The sequence below is a fragment of the Ptychodera flava genome, chromosome 3 (assembly GCF_041260155.1).
Source record: "Ptychodera flava strain L36383 chromosome 3, AS_Pfla_20210202, whole genome shotgun sequence".
Classification (NCBI taxonomy): Eukaryota; Metazoa; Hemichordata; class Enteropneusta; family Ptychoderidae; genus Ptychodera; species Ptychodera flava.
In genome coordinates, this window is record NC_091930.1 from 49,663,333 (window position 1) to 49,688,495 (window position 25,163).

At 39.6% G+C, this 25,163-nt stretch overlaps 1 protein-coding gene across 2 annotated transcripts; it reads right to left on the reverse strand.

The window, feature by feature from the left end:
* Positions 1-7,984: 7,984 nt before the first annotated feature.
* LOC139130220 (uncharacterized) lies at positions 7,985-24,359 on the reverse strand. 2 transcript variants are annotated; one of them, XM_070695968.1, is made up of 8 exons: positions 24,074-24,355; positions 20,429-20,558; positions 16,896-17,009; positions 16,483-16,593; positions 15,168-15,284; positions 14,346-14,735; positions 11,412-11,828; positions 7,985-10,698 (listed from the first exon to the last, which is right to left on the reverse strand). In XM_070695968.1, the coding sequence occupies exons 2-8, from the start codon at positions 20,511-20,513 to the stop codon at positions 9,920-9,922; spliced, it is 2,013 nt and encodes a 670-aa protein (XP_070552069.1). In that variant the 5' UTR covers positions 20,514-20,558; positions 24,074-24,355; the 3' UTR covers positions 7,985-9,919. The 2 variants fall into 2 exon arrangements, with proteins under 2 accessions (XP_070552069.1, XP_070552070.1); XM_070695969.1 differs by lacking the exon at positions 16,896-17,009 and having other exon boundaries at positions 24,074-24,359.
* Between the last annotated feature and the right edge of the window lie 804 nt (positions 24,360-25,163).

Genomic DNA, 25,163 nt, shown 5'->3' on the forward strand with positions numbered 1-25,163 from the left:
TGCCATATGGTATGACTGTTTCTGGAATACAACCAACTGATCACTGTTCATCGAGACCATGACGCAATATGCTCTCGATCAACGCATAGTTGCATAGTTCAAATATTTGTATCGGCAGTGATATTTCTAACTGTCTGCTGATATCACAGCCTTGTATACCCAGGTACAATCAGGGAAAATACCTCGACTCGGTGACCGGAGTTACCGTAGCATGCCGGGCGAGTTCGGAATGTGCTGTGACAAGATCGATGACACTTAGCGGGAAAAGCAACCGTTGGATCATGATCAACTGAAAAACAAATCAGCGTTTGTTTGCAGTAAACGAAAACCTAAAAATACAATAATTAAAAAAACAAACGAAAAAAAAAACAATCATGTCAAAAAAGACACAGGGTAAAGGTAATGATTGATCAGCGTGCACGATGTTGCATCGTCCTTGAAATGTGGAAACAGCCTGGAACACATGTGGCATAGATACAGTGAGCGCCCCCGATAGGAATGCTTCTTCACCTCTGAGAGGTCCCGTACTGTTTCAATGCTTTATGATCGGAAGAAAGAAAAAGAAACCTTCAATGGTACATGTATGATCATGCTTTCTCATTCCTTTTTCGTCTGATACTAATGCAAACGCTGAGACCACAATTTCGGTAATACATTGTGATTTATCGACGGTTGTAAATGCAATAATGTTAACGTATGTGCAGAAAGGAGATTGTACGTGACCTATGAGCATACAATTTTCAGTATGAAAATCAAGTTCAATGGATGTGGTGTGGAAATAGCATTTATTCAGCACAAAGTTCGTGTCCTGACAAAAACAATTTGAAAATTGAGCTCTAGAGATTTCCACACGAATTAAATTTCAACCAGTGTGTGATTACTGGCAAGTACATAGTCCATTGATTGAAAGATGTTTACGTCACTGCTATTTTAAATGACAAAATAAGTCAGCATGGCCAAGCTGATCAGCTGCGCTGTTTGTGATAGCCGTTCATCTGTGTTAACCTGGCACGTTGCTCTTTTGTTCCAAAGATTACAGGTCCAGGTACAAAATCGCGTACCTTGACATTCTATCATTCTGCCGTGGTTAGTCGTGTCGTACTGCTATCAAGGGATCTCATTTGCATATCGTCCGATAATTAGATCCGGTTTAGTACAGATTAGGACATTGCACTCAGGACGGCCAATCAAAGCTCGTCGTGTAAAAAATAGACGGTAAGATTTCATATTTCTCTCACTTAGCAACTTTGGAAGGAAATAACAACTGTCAGTCATTGAGTTGAATATGTCCATTGAGGCAACAAATGTACTAACTTTGTTCAAAGAGTTTATTGGAAGGAAGTATGAGAACAAAATTGAGTGGAAAGTCGACCTTTTATTTTACATCTATCGACATTGATGCACCAAATGTATGCGAGTTATAGGTAAAGATTTAGAATTTCTCTTGATTAAGTAAACAAACAAACAAACAAACAAACAACAAAAAAAACAACAAACAAACAAACAAACAAACAAACAAACAACAAAACTGAATTCTGATCAGCTGTTAAATTTCATACTTCGGGTTATCTTGAAAAAAGTACTGCAATTCTCCCTGATCTTTTCCTGGCGGACGCGCTGTGTCCCAGCAGAGAAGAAAAGACGCTGATTCGTTGAGTGTCTAATGTTGGTGAGTTCATTGGTCACGATGAGCAGTGGTGGAGTGCATGCAAACGAACAACACTGCCGCAGGTCGTGTTATGTTGGCGATTTTTCACCATCTGCAATGACGATATATGCACAGATTTTATGTATTTAGTGAACAGTCACCACAGACATCCCTCCGTCGGTGGTCTATGGTGTTACCATTGCTTGGAAATGGAAGGCAGTCTAATTTTTGAAAAGCATGGCCTTTACAGAGCGCCCTCCAATGACTGATCAGCCACACTCGAGAGAAAAATGGTTCTGGTTCTGTCAGGAATCTGAATGGTTTACAGACGTAATCCCGGCACAGCTAATTGAAAAGTTCGTAATTTCTGTCCGCTCTTTAGAACAAACAATTCAATACTTTTATTTTTTATATACTTCTAGTATACTGGCCGGCCACCAAGGTCACGCATAAATCCTACACGTACAGCGATTTTATCGAGTGCTGCTTCGCAGAAAGGAAGCTTAACCCGGATATAAAAATAGTAACTTGGTTTTAGTGCTATCAATGTTTTTATAATTACAATTTATTATTTTTAATAATTACGAAAACAATATTATATTTTTAGACTATCCACTTCTAGTTCGCCTGGGCGATACAATCAGTTAACTAGACAGGCCCTCAGGATGTTTTACATTGCATCCACAGGCCCTCAGGATGTTTTACATTGCACCAAGTTGATTAGTTTCTTGTTCTCTTTCTACAAATGATCGTGGTTGAACTACGTAGCCATGATGCAATGGAAAATAAAGATGTATGGGGTGTTTTCTATCCCACAGCCTGTCTGTTTATCTGCCTGTCTGTGTATCTGTGTGCCTGTCTGTCTGTCTGTCTGTCTGTCTGTCTGTCTGTACGCGTGTATGTATGTAAAGCAGTATGTTGTCCATTCTGTTTGCCTCGGAATAAGGTGACACAATTATCACGATATATAGTAAATTTTGTTCAAGCTTTCGTGTCAAACATCTCAGTCGATTTTAATTAATTCTTGCTTTGTACTGTCGAAGGGGAAAAGAGTCGACAGTCAAAACTACAAAGATTATCTTAATTAGTACATTGTTCCGACGAAAATATGAAACTAAAAAAGAAAATTTAGCTGACGTCATTCCCTAAACTATTGACCTCTATAATCTGAAGCAGGGCTACTTGTACATGTCGTGTGTGAATCTCGCTGGAAAAGTAGTACCGAGTAATTTCTGAGGTTGGAGATTGACTGATTGTGTGACATAGTACATTGTGTGTCATCGAAGAACAGTGACGGTGACAAGTAGTTGTCTCTGAGTATTCAGGAGATGAATGTATTGTATCTCATTACTTTTTGAAAGAGAGTGTTGACTCAACGATTGATTACCTTCACCGGCGGACTGTAGATCATACAGCGCATATGATAATTACAATAGTGTCAACTAGTTACCGATTTCCCCGAGGATTTGGGTTTTTTGGGCTGCTATGCATCATCCATGGTCGGCGAAGCTGGGTTGAATGCACAGTAAATATGGGGTGGTATTTTAAATGTTTCTCCTTCACTTCTTCGTCGGTGACAAAGGTCAGAGGCTGTAATTTTTGGACGAATTTTGCACTATTTTTTCTTGTTTATCAAGTACTTTTTTGTTCTATTCCCCAAAGCATGCTGAGATACACAGAAAATTCAGCTTGCCAACACTGCATCGTTTGGTAGACTGCATTGTCATGGTTGACAAGTGAATTATGGTCCCCAACTACCCGTACTCGTGCTCACCGGACAAAGGGAGCATAAGTTGAGGGCGGAGGGAGGGGGTTGAAACAAGTCCAGAAATCCCGAGGAAGACGCCATGACTGTTTAACAGGATATTACTGAGTTCTTGGTGTCAAATGAGGTAATGCTTGCATTGCGTGAAAGATGACTCCAGAGGGCTCCTGTCATGTCCTGCTGAATTAGCGGGCGGTAGAACTCCCCCTTTAAGTCCCCAAGTATATAGTTAGTTAGTTAGTTAAGTTTATTATAGTGACATGAGATATAATGGTTCCAAAAGAATACAGTTCAGCATAAGGTTAACATCTCCCAGCCCAATGGGCTTATATGTCACTTTTAAGACAATTCAAAATATAGGTCACGAGGGCATTGTAAGCGGAAAACAATACGCTTTCAAACATTCACATATAAACGCTCTTTTCTCCTTGTAAATGCATGTTCAATAAACTTTGATATTCCCCTAACGTTTCTAGACATCAAAAATTTACATTTCTCAGTATCTGATGTCAAAGTTTGATAATCAGTATTTAAATTTAAATACATTTCCCTCAAATCGTCATATAGATTACAATGGAAAAGAAAGTGCGTCTCATTTTCTACAGCATTTTGATTACAGAAAATACAGATTCTATTGTCAACAGCTTCTCCCCTATATCTTCCAGTTTCTATTCGTAAAGCAAAACACCGGTTCTAAATTGAGCCAATAAAGATCGCTGTCTACGAGAGAGACACATCGATACATAGCATTCTACATTATAATCAGTTTTAAAGAGCACATATGTTCTTAGTTTTGGTTTTCGGTTTACACTTTCACACCAAGCAGTTGAATGTTCAAGTCGCAAACGACTTGAGGCAAGACTTAAGTTTACATGAAGTAGTCCATCTGTATCAAAATTCAGGTCATCAAAAATATGACATACATCAGAAGACCAATTGGACTGCTGAAGAGCATAGTCCCAGAGAAATATTTTCTTTGTTAATCTGTTTCCATCAAGGTTAACAAGATGATTCCAATATCTGAGTATCCAAGTGTATCTTCGCACCTGACATGAATTCCAACCTGTGTCACCAGATACAGCATCAATAGGTGTAAATCTATGAACTCCTAAAAAGAACCGTAGAGCATGATTTTGAACCGAGTCACACTTTGGATGTTACCGTAACCCCAAATAGCTGAACCATAGTCCAGTATTGGGGCTACACATGAATTGTAAAGCTTTGTATATGTGCTAAAACCCATATTTTTAAGAATTTTGAACTTTGAAATAATAAACCCAAGTACTCTTTTGGCTGACTCAGCCAGATAAGATGATGTAACAGAGAAGTCTAAAAATTCATTGAGTACAATACCTAGGTACTTGTAGTTATCAGTATAATTCACAATATTTTCACCTATATGAAATTGAACATCACTCCTGTTATAACCTGGTTTTCGAAAGTGAATCACCTTTGATTTGAAGTTATTAATAACAAGTCTCCATTTTGAGCACCAGACATTTACATGATCTAACATGCACTGCATATCAGTTTCATTGTCGGAAATTATAACAACATCGTCCGCATACAAAAGAATAGATACATTGTAATTATCGACCATAATACCTTTCTGGAACGATTTTAACTCTACAGCTAGATCATTTATAAAAAGGGCAAATAAGGATGGTGATAAGTTATCGCCTTGACGAACTCCACATATTGTGTCAAACCATTCAGTATACAAATCATTGACCTTTACACATGCCTCTGTATTACTATACATGGCACTTATACCTTTATACATTTTGCCATCAATGCCATTAAGTAACAGTTTGTATAATAAAGCATCCCTATCCACATAATCAAAGGCTTTCTGGAAATCAATAAATGTAGCAAAAGTTGACAAACCATGAACAAGCCTATTTCTAAGAATTGAAGATAAAACAAATATATGATCCTGACATGACCTATTTTGACGAAAGCCATTTTGTTCATCTACTAGAATATTACCCTCATCGAAATACTGTAAAATCCTACCATTCAACAATGAGCTATATAGTTTGGATACAGTTGATTGAAGACTTATACCTCTGTAATTCAAGGGGATCCGTGTGTCTTTTGTACCTGATTTTGGAATAGGAGACACAATCGATTTTTTCCAGACATTGGGGATTTTACCCGAATCAAAACACAACTGAAATAGGTGGTGAAGCACTGAAATTGCATTGTCATTCTTCAAAACCTCATATGGAATTTTATCTAAACCAACAGCTTTGCCTGATTTTGCTTTCAGGACAACTTTTCTAACCTCTTCAATTGTGAAATTCCGATTTAAGAATGCATTACACTGATACAACGGATCTTCAAAATTCCTTTCCAAGAAGGTTTTATGAAAAATCATCCTATCATAGAAAGCAGAGTCAAAATTTACATTCTCTGAATTACGATACAATGCAGAAAATTCACGATGCCAAGTATTAAGCACATCGGTATCGCTACAAATAATATTACCAGTGTCATCGTAAACTTCCATTGGAATCGATTTGTTGTTAATAGCCCCAAGCCTTTTCAAATTGTCCCAAAACCGACGTGGATTTTCTATGCAACTGGATTCAATATCATTTATAATATTCTTTTTGTACATCCTTTCAGAATGGCGTAATTTCTTATCAAAAATTAACCTGGCGTGTTTGAATATTGAATGCAACTCACGTTTCCTGCCACCCCGTCCTCTGAACCGAACAAAATCTTTCTCTTTTTCTTTCATATCTTTCCACAAATTAGTAAGCTCATTATTCCAGTACGGTTTACGTGGGCGAAATTTTTGACGTGTACGTTTTGAGCAATCAAAGTGTTGTAAGGTAGAGTTCATTTCATCCATGATGCATTCACAGACATTTTGATAAATGTTGTCAATCTCTTGTTGCGACTCTCTACAATTTTCAATTTTGCTGACAATATTTAATATGGCATCCCTGGCAATATTTGAAGACAAAAAGTTTGTTGGAATATCATTCAGACGTTTGTTGCCTTTCATCCTTGATCTCTTACAGAGCATGATGCATTGACACGATTTGTTATATTTTACCGCGCCGTCTTTGTTTCTTCTTTCTCACAAGTTTTAACAGCCGACAGGAAAACATGAACAGATGTATCATGGGATCTGTGATACACTCTTCTCAACTTAGACTTGGCTCATGAAGGTGGGTTTGTGAAAGAAAGTCATCTTGGCAAGTTATTATTGGGCATTATTTGCTGCTTTTCTTGAATCTCTCGATTATAACTCCTCTATTTGGTATGCACAAAAAAGTCGCGATAATCTCTACTACATTGCATGCAAAGATTATTTTATTCGCAAGACTTGCATCATACCTGAAAGAAACAAAAACTCCACCGAAATGAAATATGTCAGTGAGTATCTCGTCATAAACTCACGGCTCGAACGGATTCAAATATGTTATTCCGAAATTCAACTTATTTTCAGCTTCAAGAGACTAGAATATGAACTTAGTTTGTCTCTACAGCTTCACCGTTTCATTAAAAGAAAACTCTTTGCCAGCAATAACCAACACTGCAAAGTGAAACGGAAGAGAAAGTGAAAGTGCGACTTTTAAGTTATATTTTCGGAATACGCAGCGCCCTCTACGACCATTATAATAACTTTTTATGTATTTTTTTTATTATTAAGGCACTTTACGATTCCAAAGGCGCACGCACTTGAGTGCCTAGCTCGCACAAAAATTTGATGCTACTTACGATAACATTCTGAGATTTATTGAATGTCAAGGTACAATTGTAAGTACTCGGCGATTGATTATACCTATAAAGTAGACGCCTAGACGTGCACATTGTTTGTAAGAGATCAACATGTGATTGCCTAATGTCTGGTGATATGACTGACACTGACTGACACTAATTACAGCGAGATGGCTTTGGATCAAACAATAGCATCTGTTTCATCTTTTATTTATTCGTCAACTTGAACAGATTCCTATATTCTGTCACAGACGGAAGAACCCCCCCCCCCCCAAAAAAAAACAAAAAAAAAAAACCAAAAAAACACTCTCTATGATTCAGTGCTTTGTGGATTGCCATACAGGTCTAGAATTGAAGTGCTTTGAGGTCTCAGTACCTAATCCATGACGTTTTCTATTTTTCAAGCAAAGTGAATAAAACTGTTGGACAAACACTCAGTTGTTTATTCCAATAATGCACACTGGGACACCTGGAGAATGCTGGACCCACCTAATACCTTCATCATGGTCTCAATCAGTCCTTGTCTGAGGGGTCCTTTTGTCATGAATAAATACAAACATACCCCCATGACAGTGTCGGATTATACTATGTTAGCGAAAAATTTGCCTCTGATATTTTGCAAAAAACAATTTTTTGCTGAAAACGACTGTTCATTCTGGTCTTATATACATAATTGTGTTCAGACTGAAAGACCCATCGGATGCTCTCTATGCTCCACCATGGGGGTGGGGAGAGGCGGGTGGTAGGGGCATAGATAGCGCCATCGCCGAGCGACGATTCTTTCAGTGTACTTGTAGACATGCATGTCTGAACAAATCAGGCAGACGGACAATAGACCATGTTAAATATTGTTTATTAGCAGTACTATAATATAAAGTATACATTTTGCAAAGCAAATATGCAAACAAGTATTTCTCTGTTGATAATGTCCTTGATTGTTCTCAATGCACTGTTTACAATGTTCATCACATATCAGTAATATGTCCGTTTTTAGAGTTGAATCAACTTTGGAGTGAGCTGCGTATTTTTAATATGAGTAATCAGTCTTTTTTCCACACATCATAGGTGTTTTCTCCTAAATTACAAGTTTGTCATCAAATGAAAAAATAATGATTATTTGTCAGATAATGGAAAAGCACAGGCTGGGTTTCAGTCAGATTAAGATTTACACACACTTGTTACTAATCCTCACTGAACTCTGTTTACATGAGGAGTACGGCAAGCAGAGCTGGGCACTCTGTGACGTGATTAATTTCTGTCAACCGTTGAGAAAGACAAGCTAAAACTAAAATGTATACCTGGTTTGTTAAATTCATAATAATGAAAATATCACGTCTAAAAACCAATCAGCAAACACAGGAAGTATGAATATACTTATGTCCCAGAAATAAACATCACTACTATCAATATGAATTCAATAAAATGCCATGATGATACATTACAAAGATAGTATTTTTCATACATTCTTTTTTTTGCACTTATTCCAAAAAACAAAAGAACCATGTTATTGTCGACACTGAATTTTTACTTTTTTGGAATACATTTAGATAGTATGCGCCTCGAAAGTGATAGACTAACATTTTTGCTCAAACTATTCTCAAAGAATCTTTAAACCATTCACTTTGAAAATCAAGAATAAAACTCGGGGGGTAACCATGCAAATTTTGATACTTGAGAAACAAATTACCCAAAATTTACCGATATTTGAAATTCAAAATGGCCGCCGTCCCTGTGTTAACTCAATGGAGAAAAACAAAATTTTTGATTTTCGAAAAACTAAGACAGTAAAAAGTTGTCTCACACCAAGAGTTTTAAAATGAATGCCCACAAGTGGTAGACCAGAAAAGAATTGTAAAAGTTAGAGAGTCCAAGTATCTGTCCCCGAGGCGCATTCTACCTTAAGTATTGAACAGAAACAAAGCTGTTCATCATTGTAAGAATGAATGTCTATATAAAGACAAATAAACACACTGTCGATAATTGTTCCTCTATAATCACTGTGCTGAGACCGACCGTCTCTGCTACTTTCAGGTCTGTGTAATGAAATGATATCATTACAGAATCACATACAGAAGACTACCTTGAATGCAGTGCATTTCCATTGCCACCATGAGTTACTATGTATCTTTAGAGCTGGACAATTCCTGCAAGACACTACATACATTTTATGTTTGGTGCAGCAATTACACAATATCGTGAAAGCAAAGGGTTTACCTTTACTGTCATTCACTGATAACACACTGTCCCTGTAATTTTATTCACCTCATTCAGAAAAACAAACAAGAAAAAGCCCCCCCAAAGAAATCATTCTAAATTTGATAAAATTTACATGTATGACTTTGCATTCTAGAAATGCAGTATTCCAGTCCAGACTGAAAGATCCATCGTTTGAGGGCGCTCTCTACAGGGCAAGCGTAGAGAGCATCCTTGACTGATGGATCTTTCAGTCTATATTCCAGTTCGACTGGCAGACATTTTGGCATGACAGAAAGATACACTACAAACTAAGACATCAAAATACCATCATATGGAAAAAGAATACCATCACATGGAAAAAGAATACCATCATATGGAAAAGGAATGCCATCATATGGAAAAGGAATACAATCATATGGAAAAGGAATACTATCCTATAGTTAAGGAAACACTGAAAAAGGAAAAGCTTTCTTCTCATAACATCATAAGAAAGGTAACTATACTCATGACTCCATAAGACCATTCAAATTTGACATTATGCCTGTTACAATGAGTTGTGCTTTGCCATACAAATCTTATGAATAGATAATTCTGATGCAGTTGTCGCGGTTGTCGGTGTAAACGATTCTACCGTCTGGAAAGACTGCGACGTAGTGAGGGTAGATGCCCTCGGATACAGTGTACATGTATTCAAATGATGAGCTGAACTTTACGATCTTTCCGTTGGTTTCAGACCTTGACCTGACGCAGACGTAGACGTTGTCTTCTTGGTCCACGCAGACCCCGAACGGACACTGCACGTGACCGTGACCGAACGACGACTCGATGTTGAGATCACTGTCTAGCACTCGGATGCAGTCTTCACCTTGACATGACACGATAAGCTGCTGCCGGCTGTTCAAGGCCACAGACCAGGGCTTCATCAGCGGTTGACTCTGCGCGATCGATTCGCTGTAGCGACCGTATTTAAAGACGCGGTCAGCGGCATTATCGGCAACGAACGCTATGCCATTTGTTGAGACGGATATCCCTGTGGGATTACGAAGCACACGCTTTCCCATCACTCGCTGGACATGGCTCTTCTCATTGCAGACCAGAATTGATTTGTGAACGGCGATGTAGTACGTGCCTCTGCCGGACATCGCTACATCCTGCGGTAGAAACTGAACTGGAAATCCATGAAAGGCTATCCTGGACACACATTGATTGGTGCCTGTCAGCGTCTGCACATTTCCGGATGAAGCCACGACAATCTCACCGTTTGGCTTTATAATCAATCCACAGGGCTCATTTACTTGGCCAGGTTCACTGCCTGGATGGGTCAGTGTCCTGATTGTTCCTCGCAGTGGAATGCCTGTATACAACAAAAATTTGAAAGAGTTTAATCCTACATCTCGTTTTTTGGCCAAAGTTTGTGTAAATAGGTTGGTTACCTCTGTGCCACGCCCCCTGATATGACTGAAGTGATGTACTAGGGAAGGTTCCTTTAGCTTTCTGTGCAGGTTTATGAAACCTTATAAAAATTATTACTTTGGAATTTTTTAGTATAGAGTACGGATAAACACTCTCCTACAGGTTTGCCATTGGAGATCTTCAAGACAATCCAAATGCATCCCTACACTCAAAATTCAAGAACTTTCTAGGGCTTTTATTCAGCAATTTTGAGGCCATTTGAGATCAAAAATACTGCTTTCCAGGTATCATGTTCATGTTAATATTCCCCTGACATATCATTTTCATATATTACTTTAAATATAATTTAAACAATATCATGGCTGTGATTTTTGAAAAAGTGGATGGCTTATCAATATTTTTTCGGACTTTCAAGAACTCAATGTCATTCTAAAGATTTTTCAATGTCTATCTAGTAGGCTTTCAAATTCACAGACTTTCCAATTGCGTACTGACACTTGAGACTCTGTCACAAATTTGCACATGAAATCCGACAAACTTTACCAACAAGGAGCCCTGTAGGACATTGTCCCACAGGTTTCTGACGGGATATGTTTCTGTAAATAACTAACAATGACAACATTCATTCTCCAGCAAGTTGTAATTTTAACTCACCTTTCTCGATGACCATCATGCGCCGGTAGAGTTCTTTCATCTCCTCCCGGATATCAGCCGAGTCCACCATGTAGTCGATGTACGCACGGTGCCTCTCCGCCATGGACTGAGAGTCCTGTGCGTTGTCCTTCAACCCCTGCACCTGTCTCATCACGTCAAGGAACACCGCAAACAGGGACGCCGTCTCCCGTTCATTTCGTTCCGTATCAATCATGCCCCTCAGTATGTCCCTATCAGTAAGCTTCAGTCGTGTCATGTAGCTGAGGACATCGTTTTGGCTTTTTTCACGTTTAATTTCAGACATAACACCCTCATTTATTTCTGATATTTCTTCAACAGGCAAGGCTCGCAACTTGGCTAATTCTTTCCGCTCTTCCTTTGGCAGTGTTTCCCAGCCGGGCTCCAAAATGCACATGTCTGCACAGTCAAACATATCAATAGAAAATAAAAAATATTGAGGACATTCTCAAAGCTCTGTTATTAGCCATAACTTTTGATGACTTTTCCAGCATTTTTGTAGTTTGTGAATTACTGCTTCATATTAATCTAGCTGCTGCCAAAATCATATTGGAACGCCCAGTCAAAACAGCCGATACGCATGCAATTTCATATATTACTTATTACACCGGATAATTTTCCTAAAAATTGGAATTCATTTGCATAGCATTGTGTACATGGTACGTTGCATTTCAAAGGCTAATTGATACTTTGTATTGCAGGACAGGATTTAAAAAATGCAGTTTGTGTTTTTCAAACGAAAAAATGATGAAAATTTTATCAAAAGTTACAGCTTCATTTCAGAACTCCGGTTGAGTCAGGGATTGTGGATGATTAAACTTTCCTCAGGGTAAACACAACTCGTTGTACTTGACCTTGTGCAACATCCCACCCCAACACTCCACAGCTTGGAAAAGCATAAAAATCTTATGACCAAATTTTGCTTGAACTACCCAAACAAGTAATTTGCAGTGACAGATTGTTACAAGTTTCAACTGTTGAGAGATTTTTGAACCACCAACTTTTCAAAATTACGTCAAATCAGTGATTGAGAATTCGCGTATATCCAGTTTCAATGTCATTACTGTTTTGTTCAAATTTGCACACTGACTGTAATCAAAACAGAGTTACCCCCTCCCAAAAAGGATATGAGTTTTGCTTACCATGCACGTTTTAATCATTCACAGCCACTGACATCAACAGGAGACAATCATATATTCACAACATCCCCCAACCCCTCTCTTCCTATTTGTTGACATACCTGCATGCCTGTTTGATTGCCACCTCATTATTATTCCATCCTCTATATATCATTTACCCCCAGTTTTTGCTTTGTTTCTACGGTCTTCTCGTGATATCCCTGCACATACGTAAGGATTAACATTCAAATCATACAGTGAGTTTTAAATCATCATTAACATACAAACGATACGGTATGTTCAAATTTTGATCACTATTGGCGACAGCAGAACTAACGTACAAAAATACATGTATCTGTTGACACTAAGCAGTATTACAGTTCTACATCCCACAGTGCATTTCACTTCGGCGCCACAACTCAGAGTATGAGATGGACACATATATTGCATGTACAGAACAAACCACTAGTTTGTGTATCACGATACATTACAATGTAACCGACTCATTGATTAATAACAGTAAAGCAGCATGGGGCAGCCGCTCTGTCTGGACTGAGGGATAAACAAAAGACTACACTTGATCTATGATGTGACTTTATAAATATCAGCTGAAGAGGTTTTCTCAGCTGAAATGATACAGAAACACACAGTTTTTTTGTTTTAAGCTTTCGACTGAACTTTAAAAATAGCTACATGTACATGTACATTGTAGATAAAGTGTAATCAACTGTTCAGCTCTAGGTTTAAACGGAGCAGCTGCCCTCTGCTGGTTTACTGTAATTGATCAATGTGTGATACCCAAGCTAATCATTTATTTTGTACATGCAATGTGTCCGTCTGATATACTGAGTTGTTACACTGGAGTGAAATGCACTGTAGATGGATATGCTACAGTTCATTAATAATGAAGGCGACCCTATCACGAAGCAGATAACCCATACAAAGAACCAGAAAATATTGACTCACTACGGCACATGATATGGTGTACTTGCACATGCCGACACATTATATCATGAACACTACGAGAAACATGAAACTCTGTGAGGGTGCTTTTCTATAAAGGGTGAGAGTGGCATTATTTCTTGGTAGTCTAGTGTGCTGATTTGTGAATTTGTAATCAAAATTCAATGTTATAAATCTCTTGATTATCATGTGCATGTACAGCTGTATTTAATTTCTGAAGCACCTGTGATTCAGAAAAAACCTTTTTACTAATTTCTTGCTTTCGGTCTGACCTTGTTTTGACAGGGGTCATTTAGGGTCACAAATGCTGACCATTTTACACTGGAGTTCATACCAAATGGTTCTACTCAGGAATAAAATGGGCACACTGTATTCTGAAGACTCAGTAAAGTCAAGAGAAAGCGTTCCTTAGTAAAACCATTTGGTATGAACTCAGTGTACAATGGTCAGCATTTCTGACCCTAAATGACCTAAATGACCTCTGTCAAAAAAAAAGGTCAGACCGAAAGTGATGCAGGACACCCACATGTATAGGCGTATATGGAAATCCATGTATCTCTACACGCATCTGCACATGTGGTTTTGTTTGTACTGTGGTCCATTCGAACTCAACCTTAAAACCTTTTGGAGCAATCACATATGGCCACATAAGGGATGTGGCTGTTCTGTAGAGGGCCTTTAGGATGTATAATGTTACCAGACCACCATGAGAAGATCACTATATTATATGTAGAGGTGACTGCTCTGTAAGGCGTGACCTCTGCCACAGGTTTAACTGTACACCAGTTCAAACACACACATTTGTGTCCAATCAATCTACAGACGCTCTACCTACCGTCCCTTATCTCAAGCTCCTCTTGACATATCACGTATTCCTCGTAGTCGATTGACGTCTGCAGCGACAGGTAGAGGGCGCCGATTTCATCCAGCTGTCCTTCGTACTGTAGCGTGGTGATGGCCATTTTGTTCAGGCTTCCGCTGGAGTAGTCGTTCATCAGGGCTTGTAGATCTTCAAGCGACTGGCAGTCCATGACGAAGGACACCTTTTTCTCAATACTTACTTCTTTGACTTTCATATCTTTATACCGACCATTGAGTTGACGTTTCACCTCTATCGCGTTTTCTTTGGTTCTCGCACTGGCGTAGAATTTAGTATCCACGCTGCTGACTGAATTTCCGTGTATCGGGATGATACCGTCTATTCTCACCTTGACTTCAAGTTCATCTGTCGTGAAGCAAAATACATCATGAAAGTTAGGTGACAAAAGATATATATTTCATGTATGCAGGGAAGAAATATTTGCTTTGATCACCTTTTTTACAGTTCAAGACACCTACATGTAATAATTGACTCGGAAACACAATGAAACTTTCAACCACCAAACCAAACATAAAAATTATAGGTCACAGTGCAAAAGTCTAGAACTACAGAAACAAATTACCTAACGTTTAGGGATCTTTGAAATTTAAATGGCCGCTGTCCTTATGCTAACTCAGTGGGGGGGAAATATAATTTTCAATTTTGGAAAGACTAAGATGGTGAAAATGTTCTCACTGCAATAATTTGAAAAAGCAGCAGACCAGAAAATAATGAAAAAAAATTTGAGTCTGAAATTCTGTTCAGGAGGTAAATTCTACCATAAGAAATCAAACTTACAGGGAGTTCTTTGACGTTTGCCTTTCCTGGCCCACAGCCTTGCCATTGGAAGATCTTCTAGTTGTTTCTTTTTGGCTGGAGTTTTCCGTTTCTGACCATCCGTGCTTTCCAATACCGCTGATAAGGCAAAACATGTGGCTGCAGTTATTGACTAAGCAAGCGATAAAGTTAAGAGTATACAAACTCATATTCGTAGATGAGTATCAGTATGTTTTGCATGTGCAAAAGAAATTAAATGTGCAGCATACAGGACAATGCTATACCCTATCATGGTACTTTCTTCCTTGGTGGAAGGCACACCACATTTGTTTATAAAAAGTAACATAGTTGCAAAAATGTATCTAGTTATTGATGGTGATTTGTTCAGTCAAGACAGGTGATAGATACATGTAACACTCTGCACTCATTGCAAGAGACCTGCTGCATTACACTATTGTACACACATGTATATTGTTGTGTGGCATTGTTTGTCAAGCAAGTACATGTACTTTTGAGTTGAAGCGATGGAGACAGAGACAGCAACTCAATTTCTTCAAACTTGATTACTACAGCTACATTGAACTACCACTACAATAACATAATGTATCAGTCGGTCGGTATAAGTGAGGATCAGTTGCAGTTCCAGTGGTGAGTGATATGCTCTGAGTATACTCTTAAATACACTGAGGAGATTAATTCAGGCTGTGGTGGCCTGTTTTGGAGTGAAAGAATGGAAGTGTCTTTGAAAGTTTGACTTTGATTGGTTAGAAATGAATCATGTCTGAAAGAATTACGTGTAAACACAGGATATGGGGAAGGAACCGACAAGATGGCAATCTGTCTGCATTATCAAGGAATTAAGAGGTACAATGTAGCCATCTCTACATGGCATTTCTCAACATTTGTAACATTCTCAGTTAGCATATTCTGACACTGTGTTTGTGCTATGGTAGCACATTGGGTTACAATCATGTGTCCAATGGTACATGTCGTTGAATAAAATGTGAAGTACGTGGATATGATAAAACATTAACAAAGCTCTACACATAAATGATGGGCAAATAATCACTGACTGCTTAAAATCTACAACTGACTTTGTAAGAAGTTTACAGAGCATAACATGTGACCATAACAACTCACTTTGTGGCATCCTTACGCAAATCCATTCCAAAATCAAGAGCACAAGGCTGTCTGTCTGTTTGTCTGTCTCCCCATGTGTCTGCCTGTGTGCTCATTGGTTGATCCAGATGTTTGTATGTCTGTGTGTGTACCATCATCACTTATCTAATCAACAGGTAAAGAGATCGAGATCGATGAAAAATAAAAATCCACTCACTTTGACCTTGGCTTTGCTCAGCATCACTCTCTCCCTCTTCTGAGGTAGTGCTGGTCATGCCTTCCACTTCTTGCTGTTCCTCACTACGCTGTCTTTGCATTCTTTGTTTCTCTGTGGGCGAAATGAAGAAGACAATTGACCTCTGTGTCCAAATGACCATTCAATTTGTGATTTTCAATGGATTTCATAGAGAGTGCTCGTGCACACAGATAGCTTAACCCTTTCATCGCCATTGTTTAGCCCAAACCCCTTTGTTATCAATGGAGTGTGCGGACATGTTCAGTGTTTGGGGGTTAACAGGTTAAGGTACATTTCAATGCAACAAGTGCAAGGACAAACATGGACAGAATGTACAGAATTAATTTTGATGAATGCTTCTATTCTTTATTTATGAAGATTTTGGGGACTCTTACTTGAGACAATTTTGAGTTTTTGTTTCTTTTTCCTCTTCCTTGCCGAAATGGAGGTTGAGGAGCCAGGGTCCCCTGGACTTGATGCCACTTTGAGTCGTTTTGCTCTATGCATGGCTGGAAAGACAACAGTAAAACATTTGGCAAGGAAGGTATGTCAGTGATTTAAAAAAAAAACTGGCGATGTGTGCCTGTCTTTGATATGATCTCTCCCATCATAAACAAACACTTTTTTTGAAGTAATCATGTATCATTATAATTTGAATAATAAACTTGTTGATGATGATGATGACGATGATGATGATGATGATGATGATGATGATGATAATCAACTTGTTGATGATGATGATGACAATAACAACACTGATAATGATGATGGTGGTGGTATGGTGATAATTTTGATGATGATCTCGCAGTCTCGGTTACCCAGACTGCTCTGCGAGGCTCTCTTCCGGCCGCCCCGACACAGTCTAGCAAAATCCCATTCAAAAATGTTGGAGCAAAATGGCACTACATGGACAAGATTGATGCATCCTGGGAGTAACTAATCTTTGATGTAATTAGTATATTTGTGGGTAAAGTCATGAAATATACAGCTTCAAAGTATGTAGAAGTGGCTTCCGAATTCCTCTTTAGTAATGAGTGTGAACTATGACTTTTATATCTTGGATCAGTTTATGACAAGTACAAGGCGATTGACCCAGGATAAGGAATACGTCGGTTTCGAGTTGTCAGAAAACGCACGAATTTTTAACATCGGTCGCATGGGGGCGCTCGAGATTTTGCAAAAGTGAGGGCTAAAATTTTAGTCATGGAGGGAAGTCGCAACATCACGCGTGAAGACGTCCGCAAAATGAACATGAAAGAGCTACGAGAATTTTTAAAAGCAAGCAAGATTTCCCTTTCCAAAGCTAAAAAGGCTGAGTTGGTAGAGCTTGCTGAGAAATCCATTGACCTTGGATTAGAAACTAATGTAAAACATGTGAAAGAGGCTCCCCACCATACTATCCAAAATGTTTTTTTTTTTATGTCGAGTTTGTGTTTGATTCGTTTTGAATATGTGTTCCTACATTCTTATCCGATTGTTTGTGTTAATAAAAATGTTTGTTTCGTTTCGGATATTTGTAGGGAAGTTTAGATTTGTGTGTACGGTAATGTTTTGTTCGTGTGGGGAAAGCTTATGGCGAGACGAAGCCGGGCTATCGTGTGACAAAGTTGATAGAGTGGCCCTTTGATGCTTGCGTTTCGAAACCCGTGTGGTTTCTCATCAGTCGCAGTGTAGATTCTTTCCTTATTTTGTGTTTGTGAAAATTTATTTTAAGCATTTTAATGACCTTGCTCTTCGAGTAGCGAGGCAAGTTCCCGTTTTACATGCGTTGGCAAGACGCCGACATCGAGACTGTTGCCGTTTCGTTTAGTATTATAAGAATCATCGCCTCGAATAGGTCGAATAATGTCGCTCACGCTTATGTTTTGGCGATGTGTCCGTCGAATTCGGCAGAAGTCACACGAAACGAGAGATTTTGAAGCAAATTAAGTAACAAGTATGAATTTTGAGAATGATAGGAAACGGTCGACAGTTACATGATAGATGAACTTGCTACTTTCACAGTAAAATCTAACGTCGAAGATGACATGGTGGCATAATCCTATATATAGGAAATATAGTCATTTGGTTTCCTGACATACTTTTTCTCAGGCATATGTACACACGTCTATGGGGCGCATAGTCTGAGAGCGGAATAGATCACAAACATGTGGAAACTGTTAGGTACCCTGCTAAAGTTCACATCGTATCATCCTTATCCATGTCGATCTCAGGCGTTTCTCTTTCTTAACATCTGGGAAACGGTGGAAGGTCATGCTATTCATCCATGGGTATTTGTCGAGTTTGCCGGCTTTGCAGTAAAAGTTTGGCATAGTCAAACGCTTACGGTGACAACAGAGCAGATGAAAGTAGACTAAACTTAGGTTAGGAATACGGAGTCTGTGTGTTATCGCAATGTACGCAGACCGAAGTCAGAAAGTAGCCCTCACTTCCGGTCAAAGGAAGAGCGCCCCTAGTGGCGAAAGCTTAAAATCCTTGAATTACCGCATGGTCTTATGGTAACTCGAAACCGACGTATTCAAACTTCACACTCATTACTAAGGCATAAACTAGAATGTGTTGAAGTTATATATTCTGTGACTGTCTCAAAATATAGTAATTACATCATAGATTAGTTGCTCCCAGGATGCATCACCAGTGCTTTTGCTAAGGTTTGGGAATATTGGTAAATGATTTGGGAACCCTGGTAACATTTCTGCTGTCTCCTAATCTGATTGCATTGATATAAGGGGAACCCAGGTAACATTTACCTGCTTACTGCCCTTAGTAAAAACACTGATCACTCTTGTCCATGTCATGCCATCTTGCTATGAGATTTTTTAATGGGATTTCCTCAGACTGTGTTTGGGTGGCTGGAAGAGCGCCCTGCAAAGCAGTCTGGGTAGCTGAGACTAGGTTTTTATGATCAATTAATCATGCAGTGTCTAGTTTTGAAAAGAACGTCACCTACCCTACCCTACAAGTGAGAGATGCTTTTATTTGACTCATTGCGTGAAGAATGATTATTCACCATTTAGGATACACACTGGTATGCTATATATCTGACACACCTGAGTCAGCAATATTTTATATCAAATTCATTGGTATCATTATGGCTTTCAAACTTGGAATCATTCAAATATAGTTGTGATTGCTAACTAACCACATGCATGTTCTTACACTTGACAGCAATCACAGCTTTTTGTCACAGCGCCCTCTCAGTCAGTTAAATTGACACATCACTGACACAGAAAGTTCTCGCTGACTAAACAAATTTTATGTGGTGCATATTTCTCATATGAGGCTGACACAATGAGATTTCTTTGAAATTTGTTGATAAAGATAGAGAGTTTCTTGTATCGTACACTGATTACACAGGTCATCATGTTGGAAGATTAATTAAGGTGCTACTCCAGAATAAAATTGAATCGCTGTGTTCTGCGGACCCAGCACACCAAAGAGATCACGTGATGGCAGTACAAAGCAACCAACGTGTACAAACAAGTACAGAAATACACATACATGTATGTACACAGCTATGCATGCATATATGAAATGACCTAATTGCTAAATGTTGAAGTGAAAGATACTATGATATGATCCTTCAACTGTCATATTTTGGCCCAAACCAATAGTTATCAATGGTGACAATGATTGCGGATCTGTTTACAGGGAATTGAGGGGGAACAGGCAAGCTCTCCCTATTTAGCTACATAAGTCCATCCATTCCATTGATATACAATAGGGACACACCAAACTCAGGGGTTGGCACATTCAGAGACTTACAACTCAACATATTTCATCCATCGTGAAGAAGAGCATGCTGGTTTCCTGTCTGAAACACAGTGTGTAAAGCTTGAACCTGTCCACCCCACTCTGGTCCACATTCACCACTGATCACAATGGTTTGGGCCAAACCATGTTTGTGAGAGGGGGGTTGAGCTATTACCTGTCTCATTGTCTTCAGGTCTGTCACTTTCCATAGATCGGCCAGAGTCTTTCCCTGTTCCACTGCTACTTGGTTGGTCAGCCATGTTTGTTTGTATGTTTGTTTGTTTGCATGTGCTTATCTTCAGTTCCTGTAGTTCAGAATAAGCAAAACACGAAAAATTATGAAAGAATTTTGCATCACAATGGAACAGGAGTTGGCTTCAAGTACTACATGGATCTTCAACTTTTCCTGAGAAAAGTCACGAGAACACTTCAAAAGATTCTTGTGGATGTATTTTGGTGAGTACTCACAAGATCTTAGATGTACATGTACACGCAAATGTCAAAGGTCAGTAAAAGGCTCATTTCTCAGTAGTCTCGCATGCCAGACCTCGAAACCTGCGTGCGGCGCGAGCGGCGAAGCCGCGAGCAGCGAGTAACCGCAGGTTACGAGGTCTGGCTAGAACCGACGTGCTATATATACTGTCCAATAGAATGCTTCGAAAATCGGCTTGATGAAAGAGTACATCTATTGTTTATTCATGAATGTAGGTGGAGCGTCGAAAAATAGCCTTTTGAATTTGACTGAATGATTGTGTCATTCATCCAGAAATGTTTCATTCGAAGTAAACTGCCTTACGTTGACCTCAGACAGTAGTACGGCTTTATGAAATCACGGTTACGCTATCCCCAGTAACCATGATGAAAAAATCTGCAAAAATGATCTATGCCGTTGAAGAAAGTGGTGATGGACAGCCTGAAACCGAAGCAGGAGGTAGCCATGACAGATTATCTGGAAGGAGACGATGTTTCCGTGAATTTGCCGACAAGATATGGCCAATCTCTAATTTAAGATTGCTCCAGCCTTGCTTCAATGCTTGCGGTTGCATTTTGTTGATCGACATCCTCTATGGAGTTTGCTTTTTCATTTTGCTCCGTTCAAACGAAGCTCGACTTTGGGCCCCATTCAACTGCCGATGAGCTGGTGGTAAATGGCCTCACAAATTCTCGCCGTAGATTTTGCTTGAGTGTGTTTTTCGGCGCAGATACGTGAAACGTGGTGGACAAGTACAGTGGAAATGCGTTATGGCCGTCTGTACGCGGTGGTCCAAAGTTATACTTATTAGCATAGGAAAGACAGCCCACTTTTGACGTCATCACATTCCTGAGCAGTTGGTTCTTGCCAGACCTCGTAACCTGCGGTTACTCGCTGCTCGCGGCTTCGCCGCTCGCGTCGCATGCAGGTTCGAGGTCTGGCATGCGAGACTAATTTATCAGTTATTATTGCCCTGACCAAATAACTTTTTCACAGCTCATAATGCTGCTATGTGTGGTTATAAGTTCTGGATGAATAATGCCAGCAGTACCCTGTGCTTGCACACTCTGCACATGCAGTTATGATGTTAGGGGCCGTGGATAATGAAACCATGCTCACAGTAAATGAAACTAAGAGCAGTTGTCCTCAACGCCCCTCCCCTTCGCCTAAACGAAAGTTTGGAATTGCGAAAATCCAACCAAGCCTCATTCTGTATCTGCATCTGACAATAGGTGCTTACGTCGCTATGAAATCATGGATACGCTACAGGGCTCGAAATTAGCGGTAGTCCCTCGTCCACAGACTACCATCTCAGTGTTCTCCCCAGAAAAAAGTCATAGAGTATCGGCTAATTAGCATAAATTTACATAACAATAAGTCATGAATATTTTAATTAATTATTTTCGTTAAAATTTATGAAAAAAATTTAAACCTGAAGATGATATATTGTATAGTGTCATTTCCTCTGTGTTCGTGTTGAACTGTACGTATTCCAAAGGACTTGGGGAGTCTAATCACAAACCAGCATCTTAGGGTGTCTACCTTTGTGACGCAGCAATATGGCCTGTCAATATGTCGGCTGCAGTGTGGTTGTTTGGATGCCGTCGATATTTCTTGTCAAACTTTGAGACTTAAAATGCCACATTTATCCATTTTATGTTGTTTTGGACCAAAAACGATGAATTCTTTGAACAAAAGGTTTGTAAATGGCTGGTTTGTATATTATCATTGACGGAAAGACGGTGTGCACGTATGTAATAGTAATTGACAGACAAGAGACACTGACACTTCAGAGATGTCGTTATGCTTTACCACTGAATTTCCGAGGCCCTACAACCTTGATTTACTTCTTCAGTTACAAATTAATAGTGACTGTAGGCCCTAGAGTTTATTTAGCATGTCTGCCACAGGAAACAAACGTGTCAACGGTCGATGGTTTGTGTTTACCGTAATTCAAACCTAGCTGCCCGGACGCAGCTGTCAACATTCTTGATAAAGTTACGGACGACCGTCTGTCTGTTACCAAATGTCAATCTCTTTGTCCCATATGCAACATCAAATTACGTTTGACACCTTTTTTTGTGTGAATTATTTAAAAATAAACTTGTGAAGTACACTTTTTGTCCGTCACTGACAATAAACTTGCTGGTGCACGGTAATCAGCTACCCATTAGCAGGTCATTTGTACACGGCGGTTGGTTCAAATAGGGTATCGGATAGCGTATCGGCCATTGTGAAAGCATATCGGCCCAAATTAAAGCGTATCGGCCCGATACGCTAAAACCCTCTGAGGAGAACACTGCTGGGGCTACCAAAATCCATAAAATGGTAGCCCGCACGGACTACCAAAGCCTGTGAAATTCAGTCAGTACTTGGTATGCCATGTCCGATCTGTCACTTTGGCACCAGCTAATGCAGTCAAAGTCAGCTAGACACAGAAAGGCCAGACTATGACTTTGTGAAATGCAAATAACGAAGACGACCGTGCGATGGAACTTTGCAGCAAAGTTTCTATATCTGAACTGCCGTACTTAAATGAGAGGCACAGGAAATGATGGTCAATGAAAATGTATTTTCGTCACATTTCCATCATAATGTATCAATCCCAATTACATAAAAATTATGCCTGATCCTTACAGAAAGCCCATGTCTATTTTTAGCGCTGCTACAGTATGTCTCAGTGCTTAGAAGGTTGTGTCGTTGTCATGATGACTATCAAAATTTGCATAACGTCCATTATACCTGTTTTTTAAGGTATTAAGGTGTGCAATATCTCACATCAAATGACTAGGAAATTCACTGCATGGTTAGAATCTTGAAAAACAGCTTTTTTTTGTCTGCTTAACGAAAAGGATATCCCTTCACTAAATGTATGGGCTACCAACCATTGTCACTGGCTACCAACTTCAGAAAGTGGTAGCCCAAGTGGACTACCAGGAAAAAAAGTTAATTTCGAGCCCTGCGCTACCGATCCCCCACCCCTATGCATACCCCTTTTTCTCTGGTTGTTTAGAAATGATCCACATCAGCAATGAGTTTAAGCCGACCAAGTTTTCGAGATACGCAATCATCAATAGGCGGCCTGAGCTGCGCCTAAACTTTTACACGTAGCTCTGAGCATGGAGGTCGTCTTGCTTTCCACCTCCACGCTCTGAGCGACTTGCAGCCAGCTGGGGCCGGAGCGGCACCCGTGGTGGAGAGGTTGGACTTAGCGAAGTCACTGTCACGTCAACTTTGGTTCATGGCGGCGGGCGTGGCGTTTGCACTTTGATGAAGAATTCAAATGAATTAATGAAAGCACAAACATTTATTCATGTGAGTGCACACAAAATAAAAGTATCAACTTACCCTATATTTCCTGTTCAGATCTCAGTGATTTCGAGCGCCATTTTACTGCACACCCATATCCGCGTACACTACAAGTTGTGTGCTACGTCGCACAGCAGATCAAATATTTTATCATGCAATGAGGTGAGCTTGAAGAAAATGACCTTATGCCGACCGAGAACTAACTGTGAGACGAAATCTTGCGGTCGGAAACGATGAGCCTGTATGCAAATATGAAAAAATATGAACCTCGGACATACAGTTTCAGTCGTGCTATGTTGTGCAGAACGCGTTGAGACTACTATTTATTTTTAGACCACAGATTCGAAATAAATTTTATTCGTTTGTGTATCGAAAATATGGTACGGAATGTCTTCAATTACGAAAATTGTCATAATTTTGTAACCTTTACACCGGCTTGCGAAAAGTCTGTTTTTCCTCTGTTTGTAGTAGTTTTTAAAGCGGCACAATCAACGAAACCCTCTTTTGCAAATATCTTGTTGGTTTTTTATTGTCAACGAACTTTGTCCTCAGCAGGTGTGTCTGGTGTCCTCAAACATGAGACGACGAAGTCAGTCAATACAAGGTGGGGCTTTACCACACTGCTCCACTACTAACATGACTATCTGTGGTTAAACCACAGTCACTCTTTATGTGATGTGCACGGAAAAATGTCACTTTTTAGGGACCGTTCAGTTTTTACGGCGGGGGGGGGGGGCGGGCGGCAAAATCCGGGGGGGGGGGGTGTCATCGTAATTTTGGAATCCGCGAGGAGGGGGGGTCATCGCTTTTTCACTGGTAGGAAAGGGGGGGATCACCACATTTTCAAAAACATAATACCTACAATAAAGTTCACTTTATGCCATGGTCATGATCATGATCAACCCGTGGGCGATATGCCCGCCACTGCAACCTAAATACTTTAGGTTGTAGTGGTGGGCATATCGACCACCGGATCAATAGATCGAGCCGAAAATCGATCTTAGCAGACTACCCATACCATGTCTATGTCTGCCTACAGAAGCAGAGTGCCAAAAAAGTAAACTGTGACGTCCGCGACCACGGTTTTGCACGGAGTAGCCCTGCATACGAAGATGTGAGTTCCTGGCGT